This window comes from Pseudonaja textilis, chromosome 11 (assembly GCF_049901715.1).
Source record: "Pseudonaja textilis isolate UNSWEBS1 chromosome 11, rPseTex1.2, whole genome shotgun sequence".
Taxonomy (NCBI): domain Eukaryota; kingdom Metazoa; phylum Chordata; class Lepidosauria; order Squamata; family Elapidae; genus Pseudonaja; species Pseudonaja textilis.
In genome coordinates, this window is record NC_142000.1 from 18,176,428 (window position 1) to 18,192,493 (window position 16,066).

Here is a 16,066-nt window from a genome sequence, read left to right on the forward strand (position 1 = left end):
GTACTGGGACATGCATTAGTGAGATTAAAGTAATAGCTTTTCCACCAGTGCTATAAGATAAAACATGATATTAGGACTAATGTTCCAGAATTGTTTATATTTGCAGAACTGTGCAGTGCCTCAATGCCTTCCTCTCGTGTCCAGATTTTGTATTTTCATCCTAACATTATTCATACAGCAAATTTGCAGGACTCTAAGAAGGTATTATGCTAGAACTGAATTGTTTAAAACTATTATTTATCTTTCAGATCTGTAATGCTACCCAGTTACATCAGGGACCAAATACTTCCCAGGACTAAGTAAAATTTTTGTAACAAAATGTGCTATGTATTAATGGGTAAGGATGTTTTTTTCTTTTTATTAAATTAATAATTAAATTCTTTTTTTATTAAAGTTTCAACCCACGTTTGAAGCTATGCAATGTTACATTTTATGTAATTTTTATATTTATAAATACATATTTGAGGAAAGCTGCTGGTGTGACCAGAAGGGATGAAATAAAAAATGAGACCATCAGAGAAAGAACTGGCAATCGAATCAATCTTAAATTATATACAAAAACAGCAAATTGAGTGGTTTGCTCACCTGGAGAAGATGTGGGATTCCACACAGTAGGAGGTATATATATAAAAAGAGGAGAAGGTTCAAGAACACGAGGCAGTTCCAGAAGAAGACAGAGAGACAACATAAAAATACACTGCAACAACGTCCAATAAAAATGGTTGAGGCTGCCAGAAGAGCAAGAACCAAAATGTTGTATCTCCCTCGACACTCAAAGTGGAAAAAGAGAAAGTAAAGAAGAAGATAAATACAAATATCTGTATATAAAAGTATATTTAGAAACATACCAGTAAGAAGATATCAGAAAGTGTTTATGATGGAATATCAATCAACGTAGTAATGTGTTTGGACTCTGAATGAATTCATATAAAATATAAATCCAAAACCAAGTACCTGTATTACACCTTAGTGTCGTGTATGAACTTACTCTCCTTAAACTGAGCATGTATTTTCTAGTGAACGTATTTCATTAAAATGTAACATCACCGTGGAAGAGAAGGTACTGGGGGCAAAATATTAAAATCAAGCATGATAAGTAAAGGTAAAGCAATATGTTATTCAGTTTAATACATTCCTTCGGGAATAAATTTTATCCCATCTGCAGCTACGTTTTCTAAGAATTTGAGGGAATTTAACTGACCTTGCCTACTTTACTTTGATACCAATAAAAAGACATAAGCCTTAAAAATTCACAATTGCTTTGCCAGACCAAAACAAAATTGTTTTGTGGAATCAGACATTTTCGATTATGTTCACTTGTATAAAACTTCTATGCTGCCCAACTCTCAACAATTTTGGGTAGTTCACAACAAAATTTAGTACAAAAAGCTATTAGTATGCCTTGTTTGGGAAATTTATCAAAAACCTGACTAGAACAAATTTAATGGGTTTAAAATATGTTTACTGTATAAGGTCCTGTTTTACTTTATCATTTTATTTTTATTATATAAAATACAAAGAAAAAATAGGAAATTAAGGGAGGGAAAGGGAATGAATGTGCTAGGAAGAGTTGGAAGTCAAGGTCCTTTTGGTATTTAAATATCACCTAATAGATATAATGGTTAAAAATGTAATACATAGTAATTGAAAGATATTCCAAACTGTTTAACTATTTTTCCCCCCTTCTTACCCAGGATATTTAAAATACTTCAAGATCTTATTTCTACAAAAATGCTGGTGGATGTCAACATGGCTTAGATAAAGTACTTCCCTCTGGAAAAATATTTTGTGTGCTGCCGTAAGACTCACTAACTCCATTTGTGGCAGTGGCAAAGTAACACAACTATCAAGATGACAGACCCTATGATGGATTTTTTTGATGATGCCAATCTTTTTAGTGATACTTTGGAAGGCTTATCTGATGATGCCTTTGTACAAACTGGGCCTGTTTCTCTGGTTGATGAGTTGAACTTGGGTGCAGAGTTTGAGCCTTTGCAGATCGATGCTTTGAACCACGTGCAGGAGACCCAAACTCAGCAAAAGATGAACGATTACGAACATCTCAACCAGTATGACTCTCTGAAACTGCAAGTCAGCCAGTCCTTCAGTAGCCCGGTCGAAAACGTTTTATCCCCGCATTCTGACTTCAGTTGCTCTCCTGTCCATCCACAAACTCAAACGAATGGATTGTTTCCTGACGATGTAGCAGATGGGAGTCCGATGTGGGGCCACCAAACCTCGAGCAGCGTTTCTAACCAGAACGGATCTCCGTTCCATCAAGGACCCACGCCGTCTATGCAGCAAAATAAAAGCTTTGTAGCACACCACAGTTTTGCCTTATTTCAGGCCAGCGAACCGCATCATCCGTGTGCCTCATTGCAGTTACCGCAAAGCATGAATGCAGGAGAGAACACACGGAATCAGCCTGATGGTTTCATGGAGGTGAATGCGCCTGTTTCACATAGAACTAACATTCCCCATCCCTCCCAGGCGGTTGACGTATCCAAATCGCAGCAGTCCATCTCTATGCCATCCTTTTCCCAGAGTAGGAATAACTCGCCCCACTTTTGTGGAAATCAAGAAGGAAGCTACGACGGGCCCTCTCCTGCGATCACGTCATGCTCTATTAGCACACAGTTTTCTCCTCCTTTTCCCTACAATAGCAACCAGATCTCTCCTTCCAGTCTTCTTCAATCTACCGCAGCTCTTTCTGTCAGCCAGCAAGCTCACCCTCTGCCTGACTTTTCCGGAAGCGATGCCTTTGCAACTCGAAGAGGGACCAAACAAGAAGATTCAGACAGCCTCCTCAATTCAAGTACGTCTCTGACTTCAAATAATTTCCACGTGTTGCATTCAGCACAACCTCAGGGCACCTTCAGTAGTTCAAAACTCTCCGCGGTGAACATGAATTTTTCTACCCCTCCTGGTTCTGGTCCCCAGCTAAGCCACTTTAGCGATCCCATAGAGGGCAATGGTTTTCCGTCTTTGGATGAGAATTTGCTCCGTCAGGTGGAGTCTCAGAGTGCATCATTTACAGAACTCGACCCAGAAGCCCTTCTCCAAGAAGATCTCCTTCCCCAGTTTGACGAAACTGCCTTTGTTCAGGACGCCCCGAGTAATGATTTAGAACATCACCTGGAACAGCGCCTTGTCCCACAAACCAACCTTCTTCAGACTCCACCTCAAAACTGCAACCATCCTTGGTATCCTCCCGGTTCTAATCTACATCAGCCAGAGCAGAAGAACGTCAGCGCTCAAGCCCAGGTAAGTAACAGTATTGTTGCAGAGTATCTGTGGAGGTTCTCAGTCATCCAGGTCATGGTTTTCTCAAAGGTGCTTTTTTATCCCCCAAAGGCAAATGGACTTCCTTTCTTGTCCTTGAAGACGTTTCACTTCTCACCCAAGAAGCTTCTTCAGTTCCGATTGAAAGACCCTAGGGTGGCTGAGCTGAAAGTCAGAACTGAAGAAGCTTCTTGGATAAGGAGCGAAACGTCTTCAAGAGCAAGTTGCCTTCGGAAAAAATACCTTTGGGACTGCTGTAGAGCAGTATGGTGCTGTGACATAAAGTTTATTCTTTACTGTGCTATTGGCCAACAAACTGGCAAGATTAGAACTAGTAACTGTCATGAAAGATATTTATGCCTGCGTAAATCTAGAGATTTGTTAAACAAGATTTTTATTATCTGTGGTGGAATAAACACAAAACAGCATAAGGAATTAAAATGAATGTCCATTTCAGAAACTGGCTTTCTGCCATATTTTGCAAAAGACACCTAACACACATTTTAAAATTTGATCTATGTGACTTGACAGATTGTAATTACTATTTGTACTTTCAGTTTTGCCAACTGTTGAGCTTTGTGATGTAAACTGGAAGAAATAAAACAACAAAATGATATTATAATCAAATGCATTAAAAGTTTTTAGATGCTTCCCAGGCAAATCTCTTTTAAAAATATTTTTGCTCAGGTACACGCTTTTTTGACCTTGTGCATACAGCTTTTTAACTGTAATATCAACTAACACATAAATAGGTTGTACATATGTATGAATTGACTGAAATGCCGTCTTTCCAATATTCCAGTTGACCTTGGAATTTTTAGCCTACTTTATATATTGTTTTTCAGCCAGTTACTAGTGCTATTTAATTAATAAATAAACACTCCCATTAGTATCAATAGTTCATTTTTAGACAGAATATAGTCCTGGGTAGTATAGTACTATGCAGATAGAATATTGTATGCACATTTTTATTTTGAAATACGCCATAGGGTATCTTGAGGACATGACTCTGAAGTCATGTCCTAGAGACAATGCTTTGTCACTAAAAATCAGGGGTATGGTTTTTTTAGAAGTCTTAAATTATATAGCTTCTCTCTTCTTTGGATGGCCACTACAAATCACAAGTTTTCTAATTGTTTAATAACCGTTGAGCAGGCATTAGCATCTGTATTGATTATTTCTGAATATCAAATACGCAAAGCTAATGATTTAGTCAGTGCTATTGTCTTAATGCATTTACTTTTTAAAGACTTTAATAAAATATTAAGCAAACAATGCCGCTAGATAAAATCATATATGAATGTAGTAAGAATACTTAAATAAAACTTCTTGCAAAAAAGGATGCATAAGATGGCCTATAAATAACTAAGAATATATAGGATCCAGATTAGGTCAAACTTAGAGTAGGACTATTGAAATTAATGGGACTTGAGGTATCCATTAGTAAATTAAGTCTTTGTATGTTAAGAGTTGAACAATTGTGAAGACTATGGTTTAGGATATCTAGGGGAGAGAGAAATTAATTTGCATAATTTGCATAATATTATTTTGCTCAAAAGTGATGGCAATTTCCAAAGTCTCTTGATATGTACAAGTTAGCCATTGCAGTGTAAATATATTGCAAAATCATTGACATGGATTTTTATGAATATATTGGTTTTGGAATTCTCAAGACAGTGCTTCTCTCTGTTGCCAGTTTTGCATTAGGAGAAAGTTTTCTTGTCCTGAACTGGCAGCCAGAATTGAAATATGAGCCTAGCTATTACTTGTCCTGCGCTGCAGAAGCTGCTTTGCAACTGCCAGGAAACTCAGTAACTGAAAGCAGAGTCATTAACAGTAGTTTTCATGCTCTTGGCGTCCTCTGTTCCTCCTTAAAGCAAAGTATAAACAGGAAGTGGATTCCAGGAAGCAGTGGGAAAAGGGAGCGTAATAAGTTGGAATTCGTGGTTCATGGCAGTATATTTAAAGCGTAACGCCGTGGGATGAAAGTCAGACTGAGCCCAAGTCAAAGTCACCTCTGAATTGAGATTTAACATAATTATGTTGATGAAAAATTTTCTGAAACAGAGGTATAGTGATATAAAAACACATTTTATACGGTGATTATAGAAGCATATTTAAGATGTATCCCATCCAACATGATAATTGTTGTGAATTTTGTTAGTTGAAGTTCACGTTCCTAAAAAATGTCCAGGAAGTGATGAGAGCAATCTCTAACAAACCTTGGGTTCTTTCTTTCTCTCTTCTCCTTTTCCTCCTCCTCCCCCTCCCCCTCCCCCTCTTCTTTCTCTAGTGTGAGGTATTACTAATTTTTATTCATCGTAGTTTTAAACTACAACAGAACTTTAAACTGTACTGAATCTTAATTATGATATATTGGAACAAGCCAGCTGTAGAAACCATAGTATATAACTGGCGTGTCTGAAACCATCTTTAAAATGGAATATAGTTTGCCATGTATAGAAGGAAGAACTTGTGTTCAGTGGAGAAGAGAAAGCGAGTGTATATGAGCCTGATATTTATTGCAGTATATTTATTTAATATTGTTTATCATGAGTCGACAAAGTCAGTCATTTGTCAAAGTCAGTCAGTCATTAAATGAAATAATGCTGTCTGTTATCTTTGTTTAAGCTCCTGCTAAATGAAATGACTGAGGTCATATAAAGTCTATATATTGCACTATTTTAATCTGCACATGACATTTCTTTCAAAATTAGTTCATGACAATCAATAGACCAGGATAGGCAACTCTCTTGAGACTGTATGCCAATTATGGGTTCAGCTGAAATAAGCATCAGAATTGACCATCTAATTATTTCTGATTTCCCCTTTTTTCTGCATTTGTCTTGTCTCTTTTATCCCTTGAACCTGTTTTCTACCACAATCCTGAAACTATTACTTGAAAGCAAATACTGTTAAATTCATTAAACTTTTGCTTGAAAATATACTTAATCTGGATCTGAATCCATTTCATTATTCCCTAGAAGTATTTAATAAAACAATGAACAGAAGTGTCCTATTTTACAAAAGAATGAATTTGTTAAGATAGTTGTACTTTTTTAAATTCAACATCCACGATTGGGAATTTGAAAAGTTTACTTTTTTATGCATTTCTATGTAATTTGGTCAATTCCATCAGCTTTATTCTTTGTCACTGCAACCATTTAAGGAAAATATGTTAACTTCAGTAGTTCCACTGGTTTCATAAATAGTGTGTGTAACTCTTTAAATACTATTTACAGCATTCCTTCTGCATTGGGCTTTGTGATCTTCTCTTTCTGTAGTATGATCTTGCAATTTATTTTCCACTCTTTTCATCTTTGAGATTTCATATTTAAATGTGGGTTTGCTATTGTAAGTATTATGATGATAGAGATCTGAAAGAAATATTTCTTCAAAGTAGACAATAACCATGCTTTGTGGAAGATTTCCTGGACTATAAGCAAGATTATGATTGCCTTCATATTATTACTTCGAGCTAAACAAGAAAAGACTTTGATATTCATCAGAAATGTTATGTGATTCTTGTCCTTGTCCACAGTATTCCAGTAGTGTAAAACCGACTGATTTAGCGTTATCTAAATTGAAATCTCTGGCTTGTGCTTATTCCAGCAAGTTGGAATCCCATGGTTTGTTCATTGGTTTTGATATTTAGGTAGTTAGGATGTAACAAATTATGTTGACTAAACCTGCCCTGGAGTTTTCTTGGTTTGTTTGTAGAGGAAGGAAGTTGATTTATTCACTCTAAACCAAAAATTCTTAAATTCTAGATTAGAGTTATTATATAAATAAAACAATGGCTTCAGCAGCAAGTCACTTGTAGATGCTAATGATGTCTTCATTCAATTCCATATTAGTAAGACATAATATTGATCAACCCAAAAATGATTTTTAAAACCTTTTGCTTTGAGCATTAAAATAAATCCATGGCTTCAGACTTCCTCGACCAAAAATGTGAGGATGGTACTTTAGGAAATATTCTTGACTACCTCATTGGTCCCCAAATATCACAGAATGAAAAAAAAGATTACTTCTGGATTAGACAAGGTGTAAGAAACTGAGTTTAAACACCAGTTCAAAGTAATACTGCAATAAACTCTTTCTGAAACCATCAAGTTAAAATCTGATACTAGAATATTGTGCAATAATAGTTACAAAAATAACTCATCTGGCAAAACAATGACAGGATTCCACCAAAATAGTCAGTTTTAAACACTCCTTATATACATCACCCATAAAAGTACATATTTCAGCTCCTGCAGAAGGTGGAAGAATGAAGAGTTAACTCTTCTGGCCCATGTAGGGAAGAACCGGCCACGGAGGGTTAAATTGCAGAGTCTAATGGAATAATAACTGGTAGCACCATCTGCTGGCCTACTTCTGCAAAAGGAGTCAGTATTTTTTAACGACATCTCTAATATTCACGCCGCCGATGCATTTTGATGCTTTGTGCATTCGTTTCTTTTGGTGTTTCGTGGGAAGCTGGCTCTCTGCTCAGGAGCTGTTTTTGAGAGCCTGTCGCCCTGGGGGGATGGCCAAGGATCTACTTGTCTAGCAGAGGAAGGAGACTTAAATGCCAGTCCAGGAAGAAAATTATGTTGAAAAATCACAATGTGTGTTTGCGGAAGGCTGTGTCTGCTTTGGCTCTTGGCTGGCTTAAATAGGCCATTCAGCAATCTTCTTTCAATGTCGTTCCCTTGAACGCAACCTACCTCCTCGGGTGGTGGAAAACCCGAGGGCAACCTTTGTCTCATGCCAAAAATGTCTTCAGTGAAGAGGCCAAGAGGAAGGGTAAGTGAAAGCTTGAATGAGTGGGAGGAGGAGGGGTTCTTTGGGCTAAAAGGCTAATGGGATTGAATAACCTTCCTTATTACTGGCTGCTGCTGCTACGGGAGTCGTGCCTGTATCGCCATCTTGAGCTTGTTGCTGTTTTCTCGAATCTGGGTGATTTTTGTTGTAAGTCGCTGGCCTTGAGATGGCATTTTACTGAGCTGTCATAAGCCCTGCGTTCTCCCTGGTGCCGCAGCGCTGTGGGTTAGGGCTTGGATGAGGCTCTTATAGAACCAAAAATGTATCCAATGAAGCGAATGGAAATTATCCTGAAAATGTACTTGGAAATCCCTGACTTTCCCCTTTGCTGTAGTGAGAGGCACATTTATGGGTGAGAACATAACATAATTATTATCTCTTTATCTGTCTCTTCTCTCTCTCTCTCTCTCTCTCTCTCTCTCTCTCTCTCTCTCTCTCTCTCTCCTCCTCCCCTGTTTGGATAGGAAATTCTTTCCATTCCTTGCATTGTGCTTTTTTAAAAACTGTCTTCCATGCAGTCTCAGAAAAGCTGCTGTAATTGTTTATGCTGCAATCAGGCATTTCAATCTGGGTACATTTAGAAACAACGGTCAGACAAAAGGGACTGTTGAACTGCTTCCTGTGAATCAGCAATACATGAAATTTTAAACAAAGGGTATTTTCATAACTTATTGATTGGGATCATCTAAAAGGCGTAGCGTTGCAGGGAAAGTCTGTTCGGCCCAAATGCCTTGTGTCTGGATGTAAAACAATGCTTTACGTACAGATTATGTTATGACGTTAACTTGTGTGTTATGTAAGTGTGTGGTTTTTCTTGATGCTTCATCGGTACATCGTTTGAATCTTTAACTTCACTAGAGCAGGGGATGATGTACTGGTGCTCCTTTCCTCGGAGTTCTTTATACTGCCGTATTCTGCTTGTTCAGATAGGAAAAAGTGCGGTTAAGAAATTTTGTTTTTAAAATGCAAAGGGAGAATGTAACGAGAATGACTAAGAAGCAGTTGTACAAAAATATATATTTAAAAATACCTTTGTATTTTTGTATGCGCAGCGATGAAAACATGAGTGGGCCTGCAGAGGTAAATTTATGACTCAGGTGAAATAGAGCAGAAAAGAAGGAAGCAAAAAATTAAAATGGAGAATATGGATAAATGCAGTTGCAGCAGGAATGCTATACTGGCCCACCCACAATTGTGATTGAAGACTGGAAACCAGACCCTTATGTTGTGCTCTGAATCTGTGGCATGCTCACTAATCCTCCAGACTCTGAAGATTTCAAAGCCTGCACATTTTTATGCAACAGAATTTTCAGATTCCAAAGTCAAAAATTGTAAAACCCAAAATATATTTCAGCTTCATTGTTTTGATGTAACCATGTGCAGCTCTGCTACCTTTTATATTTAAGTCTGACTACCATTTGCAATGGAGGAAAATGTTATCTGCCTGTTTACAAATGTAATCTGCCTTTTAAAGTGTCGATGCTGGTTTTTGTTTTTATTGCACAAAATAAATCAGGCCTCATATGAAGTCATTTTCTTGCAACTGAAGTTAGGCATCTTTTTTTTTTTCCTAAATGTTGCAGAGAAGTCAGAGTATTGGATATTTTTTCCTCTTCAGAATTATGATTTCCACCAATCCTGTTTTTATGATTTTTTTGATCATAATTAAATGATCGATTAAAAATAACTTTAGAAAATCTGTGATATGATTCAAACACTTCCTTTTTATTGAATCAGCATGTAAGTATCGGATGTAGTTCGAGATGTCTACCATCTAGAAACAGTTCTGGCCTCCTGATCCATTGCATGGAGGAAAAATAAGATGGGAACAAAATATCCTTTCCCTGCTGAAAATCCTACCTTCCTTTAAAAGGCCTTTCTGCTATCTTGATGCAGTGAATGAGAGAGGAAGTTTTAAAAAGAGCCGCCAAAAAAAAAAGAGATGAGATATTGCGAACCACCCTGCCCTTCTTGGCTGATTCAGGTATGGAAAGCTTTGGAGGTGTCAAACAATCCACTGCTTTGCCTCACCCCCACTACAAATAGCGTTGTTGAACTGCGCTTCTAAGCTTGGAAGCAAGCAAGCAAGTCCTTTAGAACACATTTATTCTGTGTAAATGTGCCTAGTATTTTCAATTCAGTGCTGGAATCACTTGCAGCAGTCCTCGACTTACAACAGTCCATTTAGTGACCGTTCAAAGTTACAGTGTCATTGGAAAAAAGCGACTTTTTCACCCTTACGACCTTGGTAACATCCCCATTCTCCTGGGATCAAAATTCAGACGGTTGGCAGCTGACTCGTACTTATGACCGTTGCCGTGTCCCAAGGTCCCTTTTGCAACCTTTTGACAGGCAGAGTCCATGGGGGATGCCAGATTCACTCAACAACCGGGTTACTAACTTAACAACTGCAGTGATTCACTTAACAACCATGGCAGGGAAGGTTGTAAAATGGGGCAAAACTCACTCAACAACAGAAGAAATGTTGGGCTCAGTTGCGGTCTACCTGTCTTTGGGAGGAGCAATTCTTGTTGACCTGAGATCTGGGCTACATCCATCATCTAAGATGAGTAACCTATATTTTTTTTCCCCCTTGCAGCCCCCCTCTGCCAAGAAAGCAGATGGTTCCGGGGTACACACTAAGCTGCAGAATACCCAGGTGAAATCAATGCTCGAGAAGAAACAGAAGAAAAAGGTGGAATCCGAAAGCAAGCAGGAGAAAGCCAATCGCATCATATCCGAGGCGATAGCCAAAGCAAAAGAGAGAGGGGAGAGAAACATCCCAAGAGTCATGAGTCCAGAAAACTTCCCCAGTGTCTCGGCAGAGGGGAGAGAAGAAAAAAAAGGGAGAAAGGCTAAATCCAAACCGAAAGACAAAGAAAGCAGGAAGGCCAAAACTGGCTCTTCCAAAACTAAAGAGAGGGCAAAGATCAGGTAAGTCGGCTCACATTCTCCTTCATGCCCTACCCATCGGTTTTTGCTTTCAGGAGGACTTTAATTCAGGCGATGATGGTGACGATACAACCGAGACGATGTCGAGAATTTGAAATAATAGTGAAAAATTATATCAGCGGTTTAAAAAGTCGATATATTCTAGAAACTTTATGTTGACTAAGCCCGTAGCCCAGTTTTGAACTATCTAGCGCCTGGAAATTGGAGGAACATATAAATCTAGTAATAAATAAGTGTTTTCTTTGGTGTTGTATGCTATCCGTTTATCTACCTAGTCTCCCAAGGTCAAATAAATCACCACAGAATGTGTTGGAACTACTAATATAACTGACATATTTGCCACTCAAATTTAGTTTGGTCCATTCCTCAATCTAATAAGAGAGAGAGTTGGTCAATTAGGGATTAATTATTAAACTTTTTTTTAAACCCAGCTTATGCTATTTTTTTTTTATGGGTTTATATGGCATGTTATTTCTAGAGCTAACATAGCCTACATTACATCGGGGAGGTGCCCCCCAAAGCACCATCAATTTTATCCCCAAAGCAATCAGGTTACAAAGGCAAATTGAGCTGAGAAAAAAAATGATTGATGCAAAAACACCCAGGAAGTTCCATGGCTAAAAGTGGATTTGAACCAATCTTAGTCCATTTTTGCAAGGTAGCACAAGGTAGACTATGCTTTGGGTAGGCACGTCCATGATTGTTTGAGGCCCACAGACATGGATTTGATCTATGTAATCTTAGGTGGATTTCAGAATTATGAGTCATGAAGTTGGCAGGATGAATCATGTGTGATGTGGAAGCTTGCCAGCATGGTCTGACTGCGGCAGCTGTAGTTTGATGATTAAGGGACGCTTGTTTTATTAAAATAAGAAAGGGTAGAACAAAGGATGTGGCTTAAAGCATGTTTCCAGGTATGGAATTGTCTGCTGGTTGTTTGCTTTGTCAGTAAATGGATTTTGTGAACTACTTAAGGGCACATCCATGCAGCCTGCTTACAAGTAGCACAAAACCCAGTTCCCCGTTACCTCCATCTCATGCCCACTGCCGAAGCAGGCTGAAACGGATTCAGGCAGGTGTGGGGAACTATGGCCCTTTTACAATCTATGAACTTCAACTCCCAGAATTCCTCAGTTCATAGATTGTAAAAGGGCCATATCCCCTGCAGTAATGGAAGTAGTGTTTTACTCAGCCAAACAGACAATTATTTGTGCAATCTGTTTAAATCCTATTTAGTAGTTTGTTCTTTGACACTACAGCATTCAAAATCTTTACGGGTCTCACTTGCTTAAAAACGTCACCTTGATTTTTGATGTTATAAATTGCTAATTATTCATATATTTTAAATTAGTATGCAACCTTGTAACCTTACATAAATGTCACATGCATGTTATTTGATTCAACATCCAATTATGGTATAATGAGAGCATTCTGTATTGTAAATTAAAAGTTGGAGAGATACATGATTCTTGGGCCACATGATTTACTCCCTCCCATAGGAGATGTACATTGGGGACTCTTTTTAAACAACTCAAAAGTGCAGCCCAGGCTCAAGATCTTTTGTATAAGATTCTGCCCCTAAATCTTTTATGCTTGTAAAGTTAGAAAATGGGATTGGGTTGTGTCTTTTGTTTCTTTGCTTGCTTGTTTGGTTTTAGGTACTCTGTCTAGAAATAATTGAATGTTAAAAGTGGTAAAATTTGTAAGCTTGATGAATTATTGCTTAACTCTAATATTACCTGGCACTTCATTAACTCAGACATATAAGGTTGTCATTTAAAACAGTATTTCTTTCTTTTAATGTAGTGCAACTGAAATTGAGCCAGTTACATGTCATGATTTTTTAAAAATTATCTTCCAGTAGCTAGCCGTGTTTATATGTGATACATAGGTAGGCAGACAGACAACCATAAAGTAAACATCCCTTATATATGATATTCATTTGCTGCGACTGCAGTATTAGTTGCAACAAATGAATATATATTTACAGTGTATAAAATCAGGCCAAATTATGCGGGCATCAGGGCTTTGAAGCGACAGAAAGGTCTGTTCTAAAGCAGTTTTCAGTTCTACATGGTATGTAATTATCCAATCCACAATATGTAAAGTATGCATCTAAGGGCATCTCTTTATCTAAATTGGGGTTGGATTGTAATCACATTGTGAATATTTTAAAAATGCAATGAAAAGCAGCACTTGTCAGATTTTAAATATGGGAAATTATATGTCTCTGCAGCCCTGATTAAAAACGAGATGAGATGAGATTAATATTGCTCTCTTTTCTTTAACCTTTTGAGTATAAATGCAGAAATATAATTAATGCTGTTGCATTAGAATAAAATTTCCCCCTGCATTTATGAAGTCGTTGGTTGTTAGTAATGAAATCCTTTCTATGTTACTTGGTTATCTGAAATTCAAACTGTCAACCTGAAGTATTGTGCTGTGCTTACTCTAGATTGTGAGTTAATAATAATCACATACCATGTACGTCCATTACATATATTTTCATTTCAGTGGCTTTTATATATAAAATATTTAGTGCTTCTAGGATCAAACAATGATTTCCTTCTTCAATTTGTTCTCCACAAAATAATACTTCTACTTTCAGAGATTAAACTCACCAAACACTCTTAATTTTAATAATAGTAGGGAAAACATTTTTAATAATAGTAAGAAAAGTTTGTGTGTGACTTGATGTTTCATATTCCCATCCTGGCTTGAGTTTTGTGCACTGGTAACCATGTATTTTGTCTCAAAACAGCAAGCTTATCATTACACTGGGTAAAAAACAGAAGAGAAAAAATGATTCCTCAGATGAAATGTCAGATGCTAAACAGACAACTCGGCAACCCTTCAAAAATGAAAATTCACAGGTATTTTTAAAAAAGCAGTCTTTTTTTTAATTAACTCGGTCAACCTATCTTACCCCCGTACCCTAAAAGAGAGAGAGAGAGAAAGAAAACAATTGCAAATGATGGGTTAAGGTCATGTCCTTCTACCTATTGTAGAAGAGAAGATCGAATCGACAAGTTAAAAGGAAGAAATATGCCGAAGAAGGCGAAGGAAAGCAATCTGAGGAAGAAACCAAAGTTTCTGTAAAAATAAAAAAAAATTCTACTCCTTTGCCGGCTGAGCAACCTTTACAGTTATTTGTAGTAAGTAAAATCTTAACTGGGCAGGTTACGTTTTGCAGTTCTCCTTGCATATAAGTTTCAGGGACAGGTTTGGGGGTTTCTCTATCTAGGCAACAACGGCTACAGATACATTTTGTCAAAAATTATTTGTAGTGGGATACTATAGTCAACACCTCTTGCGTTGCCTCAGGGAGCCCCAGTATGATTTCAGGAACAACCCTAAGAAGCAGCTGGTTACCATGAGTTAGCTATAATCCCATTTTGGTGAGCACTAGGTGTCTGAGAACAATACATGGTGCATTGTGCTCTGGGTGCTCTCCAAATCCTTTTACTCAAAGGACCTCTTGTGGGCTGGATACACAATGCATACACTTAGCTATTCCACTGCTGTGGGAGTTCACTGTTGTCAGAATATCCTTGTATTGTCAAAACAAAATATATGAGTATCTGCCTAGTTCACTGAAAGGAAGAATACAAACAGAACTTTGTGTCTAGGATTTTATTTGCCACACTTATTGAATAATCAGGTGGAAAATGTGAGTCAGTCCTAATACACACTCACAACGTTTTAGTTGCTAAGTAATTCCTTCTCCTTCGGCATCCCCCATGGAAATAATTCTTGTATAATTAAAATATTGTTCATATTTTCATCTAAACAGGAGAATCCAAGTGAAGAAGATGCAGCAATTGTAGATAAAATTTTATCCTCCAGAATTATAAAAAAAGAAGTGAGTAAAATAATGGAGGTATTCATGAGTTTTTAAATTCAGAATTGAAATAAAATGTGTAAATGCATATTAAACAGGCTATATGATGTACATTTTCAGATTCCTGGGACCGTGTCAGTAGAAGCAGAAGAATTTTTTGTTAAATACAAAAACTAGTAAGTATTGTAGTTAAATTGTTATTTTGGTTGACTACTTCATCACATCTAATTAAAATGATAAGGCTGTATGAAGGAGTTCTACATTTTGGAGTGTTTGTTCAAATTAATAGCATATCTTTGAGTTTGTAATTTTTTTTTAAAGTCAGGCAACCATAGAACAGAATTGTCCTTGGTTCTGAAATTCCTTTGGCTATGTAGAACTCTGTCAATATCGAAGGAAAACATTTTATTCCTGCTTATGAGTCAGATCCATCGCTTGGAATTTCCTATCCTGTGCATGTTGTAGTAGAGATCTGATGTTAAAATATAAACGTAAATGTAATTCTAGCAAAAAAAACAACAGAGTTTCACTTTTCATTGCACAAGTTGTCTTAATGTGGTAAAAGCTTGCATAAAAACCTGTGCTGGCAGTAATACAGTTCCATGTCCTTTTGTAATGCTAGCTCCTACCTCCACTGTGAATGGGCCACAGAGCAGCAGCTTTTAAAGGACAAAAGAATCCAGCAGAAAATCAAGCGTTTCAAGCTGAGGCAAGCACAGAGAGCCCATTTTTTTGCAGATGTGAGTATCTATAAAATTCTACCCAGAAACCTTGCTAAACTGATCGATGTATTGACTGCTATGGCTTTATACAATTTGCTCTTGACGTGTTACAGCAGTGCCACCCCCGCAACCTTTTGGGCGCTGGGGACCAGTTTCGTGGAAAGAGGGTTTTTCTGGGGACTGGAGGGGGCTTGGTTTTGCATCCCATGGATGGGGCTTCATTTGTTTGTGTCAACCGGTTTTTTGGCATGCTGTGGCCTCCACGGACCGGGAGTTGTGGACCCCTGTGTTATAGTCTGGGGTGTTGATTTAGCAAAGAACATACTTGCACTGTTCATTTTCAGTAGTCAAATGTTATAAATATTTTTTTTTCTTTTTAAAAAGGGAAGAGAACAATTTTTTCAAGGCATGCTACTAATAATTTGGGTACAGTCAGTAATATGAATTCATCACAGTGCAT

The 16,066-nt window shown here is 37.5% G+C and overlaps 1 protein-coding gene across 6 annotated transcripts in view; it reads left to right on the top strand.

Annotated features, from left to right (window-relative positions):
* The window catches only part of CHD9 (chromodomain helicase DNA binding protein 9), a 47,996-nt gene that overhangs the window by 7,446 nt on the left and 24,484 nt on the right, over window positions 1-16,066 (top strand). For 3 of the 6 annotated variants that reach the window (XM_026714041.2, XM_026714044.2, XM_026714043.2), the window contains exons 3-10: window positions 249-337; window positions 1,695-3,264; window positions 10,691-11,025; window positions 13,805-13,916; window positions 14,052-14,198; window positions 14,837-14,905; window positions 15,005-15,060; window positions 15,507-15,624. In XM_026714041.2, the coding sequence (XP_026569826.1) occupies window positions 1,852-3,264; window positions 10,691-11,025; window positions 13,805-13,916; window positions 14,052-14,198; window positions 14,837-14,905; window positions 15,005-15,060; window positions 15,507-15,624 (2,250 nt within the window). In that variant the 5' untranslated portion in view covers window positions 249-337; window positions 1,695-1,851. Of the gene's footprint in view, window positions 1-248; window positions 338-1,694; window positions 3,265-7,686; window positions 8,074-8,305; window positions 8,444-10,690; window positions 11,026-13,804; window positions 13,917-14,051; window positions 14,199-14,836; window positions 14,906-15,004; window positions 15,061-15,506; window positions 15,625-16,066 lie in introns of those variants that run through there. The other 3 variants (XM_026714045.2, XM_026714046.2, XM_026714047.2) reach the window with 2 other exon arrangements.